Source organism: Cryptomeria japonica, chromosome 4 (genome assembly GCF_030272615.1).
Source record: "Cryptomeria japonica chromosome 4, Sugi_1.0, whole genome shotgun sequence".
In the NCBI taxonomy this organism is placed as follows: Eukaryota; Viridiplantae; Streptophyta; class Pinopsida; order Cupressales; family Cupressaceae; genus Cryptomeria; species Cryptomeria japonica.
Genome location: NC_081408.1, coordinates 528,770,838 through 528,775,936, shown reverse-complemented (window position 1 = coordinate 528,775,936; position 5,099 = coordinate 528,770,838). Strand labels below are relative to the sequence as shown.

General features: G+C 33.2%; 1 protein-coding gene across 2 annotated transcripts; it reads left to right on the top strand.

Moving 5' to 3' along the window:
* Positions 1-2,193: 2,193 nt before the first annotated feature.
* On the top strand, positions 2,194-4,748 carry LOC131069039 (uncharacterized protein C24B11.05). 2 transcript variants are annotated; one of them, XM_058004350.1, is made up of 8 exons: positions 2,194-2,315; positions 2,447-2,512; positions 2,627-2,724; positions 3,249-3,286; positions 3,546-3,633; positions 3,967-4,191; positions 4,272-4,337; positions 4,457-4,748. In XM_058004350.1, the coding sequence occupies exons 1-8, from the start codon at positions 2,264-2,266 to the stop codon at positions 4,634-4,636; spliced, it is 813 nt and encodes a 270-aa protein (XP_057860333.1). In that variant the 5' UTR covers positions 2,194-2,263; the 3' UTR covers positions 4,637-4,748. The 2 variants fall into 2 exon arrangements, with proteins under 2 accessions (XP_057860333.1, XP_057860334.1); XM_058004351.2 differs by having other exon boundaries at positions 2,222-2,341.
* Positions 4,749-5,099: the final 351 nt, after the last annotated feature.

Sequence of the window (5,099 nt, the reverse complement as noted above, 5' to 3'; positions counted from 1 at the left end):
TATAACTTTGTAATCTGTGGTATTATTGGAAGCCATGTATTTATGGATATTGTAATGGTATGTCACTGGAATGTATGATTATTCAGTTACTTTGATCTTATGTATAAATGAATTGTGGATAAATGAATGCATTGGTATACTTGAATCTGTCATTATGGAATTCAGATGTATGTGTAGCTTTTTAACTTAAGCATTTAATTTACCTAATTAAATGGACAATTGGATTAATCGTGGTGTTAATGTAATCTATGAATTAATCTTCGTTGGTGACCCTTAGGAAAGCTTGTGTTAGTCTTCCGCTGTGTTATTAGACATGCAATGGTTATAATTAATGCACTTAATCTTTTTTTAAAAAAATATTTCACCCTTTAGTTGCTTAGTTGTGTTGTTTTCCTTTAGGGTTCCTGGTGGGGCATTACAACTACAACCTAACCATTCAAATATACAACCTCAAGTTCTTTCCATTATAGGTTTATCTCCATTCACACCTATATCATTATGAGGATTCTTAACACTCTTAAATATGTTGTGAGAGTCATCACAGAATATTATACAAATTCAAATCTAGCAATTTGTTAGGGAGAATAGTAATCATCAAATACCACTGCTTTTATTGCGCACTTTGATTTTCCTTTACAATTCACATATCTGATCTTCCTTTTGCACCCATTTAGGTATTTTTCGTTCAGACTAGCTAGCAATTCTCATGAGATTAAATTTTCATTTAAGAAATTCAAGGGTATTGCATTCATATTGAGAAATCAGTTTAGTTTTAGTGAACTAAAACTGCAAGATCATTTGCATTATCCCAAAGTCTATTGAGATTTATAGGTTTATTATTTTTGTTTCATGCTTTGATACCAACGGTACAACCACCCCTAGTCACTAATGTAAAAAAAAAAGAAACAAATCATTACGCCTTCAATATCCATTTGATTGACCAGGCAACTTCTTTCCAATTAGAAAAGCTAGTCTCATAACATTACTCAACAATAACAAGGATAGTAGCTATACCACAAATGTATAATTTTGCACTAAATAAGACAAGCTCACTTACCTCTTTTAGACATCCATAATTTGCATAAGATTTTACCATACGTGTAGAGGAAGATTGATTGTTAATTTATTGTTTCAAGTGTCACTTGATATCCCCTTGGTGACAATAACTAGGTAAACTATCACCTCCATGTATCATAACTAGCCTAGGTTAAGTACTTTTCAACTATAGGAATGAATATTTCTTAACTTAATGCCACTCTCTAGGATTAATTGCAAAGGAGGACTATACTTAGCTTCAAGAGCAATGTTGAAGATATTTTTAGCTTAGCCGCTAAAATTTGCCTTCTATTGTCTTGGATGATCTGATGATCATTTTTTAGCAAAAGTATCCACCTTCTTTTCCATCTTTCTCATCCTTAGTCGCATGCATCCATTTCCATGTGTTGTGACAGACACCTCATTTCTTATTGTTGCACCCTTTTTCAAAAAATTGTAGCCATATGGTGCACTAGGATTTGGGAATGGCTATAACATTTGTATGTAAATGCCACGCCTCCTCTTATAATCACACCTTTCAGAAGAAATTAGCCCCAAAAAGGATCACAAACTTCCTATTCAACTACTCCCTCTCCTTTTCTTGATGGAAATTTCCTATATCCTTTTTGCTTTTTATTGATGTCCATACTTAATTAAGTTGAGTGTGAAAAGATGAATGTCCATGCTATGTGTCAAGGTGCCCGTACCTGCATCATATTCCTACTTCGTCCTTCCCATCTCTTAATTTAATTTTTTAAATTTTTTATTTCCTACTCTCCTAAAACAAAGGATATAACACTAAATTATTATTTTTGCATATTAACAAAAATCATTTAATTTTTTTAATTTTTTATTTCCTAGTCTCCTAAAACAAAGTATATAACACTAAATTATTATTTTTGCATATTAACAAAAATCATTTGATAACATTGTTATTATAATCAAATCTTCATCCTATCAAAATTTAAATACTTATCTCCTAATAAAAAAATTGTATAAACAAAAAAAAAGAGATAGAAATGTCCACATACACATGCTTCACATGGATAAATTATCCTTTAATTTTTATCCTTTTCAAACATGTGCAACCGCGTCACGCGTCTCACGCGTCACGCAACTTGTATAAATTGAGAGCCTCCCTCTTCTCTCCCCATCCACTTTTGCTCTGCCTTGTCCATTTTCTGAACAAGTTTTGAAACTCTGTTATAAAGAATTCAACGTTATCACCATGGAAGGAGGGAATTTGATCCAGAGGCCTCAATTCGATTGCTTGCTATTTGGTATATTTCGGTTTTCCAACAAAAAGGCAGAGTATTCTTGATTATGCCTCTGTAATTCTTGTTAAATTATGTAGAAAACAAATTAGGTGTAATTTTGGTGCTGATTAGAGAAATGGAATTTAACTTTGCAGATTTGGACGACACGTTGTATCCTTCAAGCACAGGAATGGCCACAGCATGTCGTAAGAATATTGATGGTAAGGAGGGTACTGAATTCAAAGTTTCAATAGAAAATTCTCAAGAAATTTACAATTCAGTTTGCTGTAATTGAATTGTGCTAATTAATTGGATGGATTTGGACTGTGTTGCAGAATTTCTGTCGAAAAAACTTGCATTGAGCATCGACGTTGTCACGGAGCTTCGATCCCGGTTTTACAAGACTCATGGAAGCTCGCTTGCAGGCCTTCGAGTAACTTTCTTTTCCTTATTTCCCTTTCAAATAAATACAGAGATTTGATACTTGTGGGAAGGAGGAAACTATCTAAATAAATAGAAATGGAGTTTCTGGAAAGGCGGGAAGAATTTAGGACATTAGCGATATGCAATTGTTTGTATAAACGTTAAAAGCATTAAAAAATTCTGAGAGATATAATTTTCTGGCCGCATTTCCTCAATTATTAGGACTAATTATTTAAATTGAATCGCATATAAGAGCGTTTTTATCTATATGAAGGCTTCCAGAACGTGAATTTTTAAAATCTGCTAAAAACAGTTTTCATCTAAAACTCTTTTACAACAATTTACAGAAAGGGGAGTCTCTGTCTCTGATTCTAATTATTAGGGAAAGCAAACGGATAACTGTGCTGTCTCTCATAATTTAGGGGTTAAAATTCCGTTGAGGTTCACATATAAATTTTTAACAGAACAGAGATTTTATTCTTTGGTTTGTTTAGGCAGTTAGACTGACATGAATTATTTCACTTCCCATTGCAGGCATTAGGGTATGAAATTGATGCAGATGAATATCACAGGTATTTCCTTTCCAAGATCGCAATTTTCTTTCCGGGACTCTGTAAAATCTGATGTCGAGTGTCCTGAGTAATTTTGAATATATTTCTTTCCAAGAATGAAATTATAGATTTCCTTTTGACATTTTATGGTAGGCCTAGCAATGAGCTGTTTGAGTTGTTCTCTCCTCAATTTTGAAAATTTTTCCTCTTCCATTACATTTGATACTCTGTTATTTTTTCTCGTAAAACTCTTATACATTTATTTTTTCTGATTGTATAGTTTTGTTCATGGGAGATTGCCATATGAAGTCATTAAGCCAGATCCGGTTCTGAGAAACATTTTGCTGAGCATGCCTCAAAGAAAATTGGTATGTATTGAGGGTTTTCTTTTCTTTTCTTCTCATAAGTCTGTGATTGCTTAATTGAGCACCCACCAAAATCTCAAATCACCTCAATAGTTCTGTCTTAGCACTACACCATGGGGTAGACTGCTGTTTTCAAGTTACATGCATGAATTGAATTTCTAAGTTCCTCAAATCTTCTTAATAAAGAGGACGAAAGAGACAGACAAAGAGTTGTCTCCTGTAGGGTTCTTGGCAAGACCCAATTCTCACAATTTTTTTTTTATGTGAATGCTAAAAACTTTAAGAAAAGTGAAGCAGAACGTTAATGTTTAGGCATCAATGCAACTTCTTCTACAGATATTCACAAATTCAGACAGAGTTCATGCTACCAAGATCCTGAAGAAATTATGCCTGGAGGACTGTTTTGAAGATGTTATCTGCTTTGAGAGCCTTAACACGGATTATCCTTACCAGCAGCAAGATGGGGAATGCAATCCTCTTACTTTCCCTGTTATCATCAAACCATCGGTTGAAGCCTTCAGGCGGGCGATTGCCATTGCAAATTCAGATCCTCAGGGAACAGTAAGTTTGAAGAAATTTGCATGTGAATTCTTGTACTTAATAGTATGTTCGCAATGGTACTTATTGGTTCCATGTTGCAGCTGTTCTTTGATGACAATCGTAGAAACATAGCAGGAGCAAAAGCAGCAGGTCTTAATACAGTCCTTGTAAGTGCCCAGACAAAAATAGAATGTAAATAGAAGTCTAGTTTTACATAAATGCCTTGAATATTTTTTTTTCCCTAAATCAACTGCTTTGTAATTGAATTCAATATATGATTTTAAAGGTTGGCAGCTCCGAGAAAAGTGATGGAGCTGATTATGTGATGGAAAATATTCATAATGTGAAGCACATCATTCATGAGATTTGGGGTGAGGCAGAAAATTACAGAGCACATGACAAAAATGGTTGTTCAACTGGAATAGCCAAATCCATTGAAGTATCTCCCACTTCTGTTGTAGCCTAAGAGGCCCACACTTCATACCTCTGTAAGAAATATGTTAAAAAGGGATCTCTCGAAGGCAAGAAGAGATCTCATTGATGTATGTATCGCCTTATCTATGTAAGTTCATTTGTAATTGTGAATGTATATAATTTGTTCTATAATAAAAACTAATTTGTAATTGTAAATGCAAATAGCTTGTCTAGTAATTAGAATAATACAAACTATGGGTATAAGTAGTAGAGAAAAATAGTGATAAACTTATAGTTGAAGCAAATCATAATTGCACATTCAAAATAGCAAAGTAGCATTTATATAATTAATTGGTTTTATAATATAATAGGTATAAATTTAGAAGTTGAAAAATTATTTATAAAGGATAAATAAAAATTTCAAGTGTTTTTACTTTCAATTTTTTTTCATAAAAGGTGGTTGGTCTTTTATACTCTTTCAATTGGAACAAAGTTCTAGTCGATCGTTCTATAAT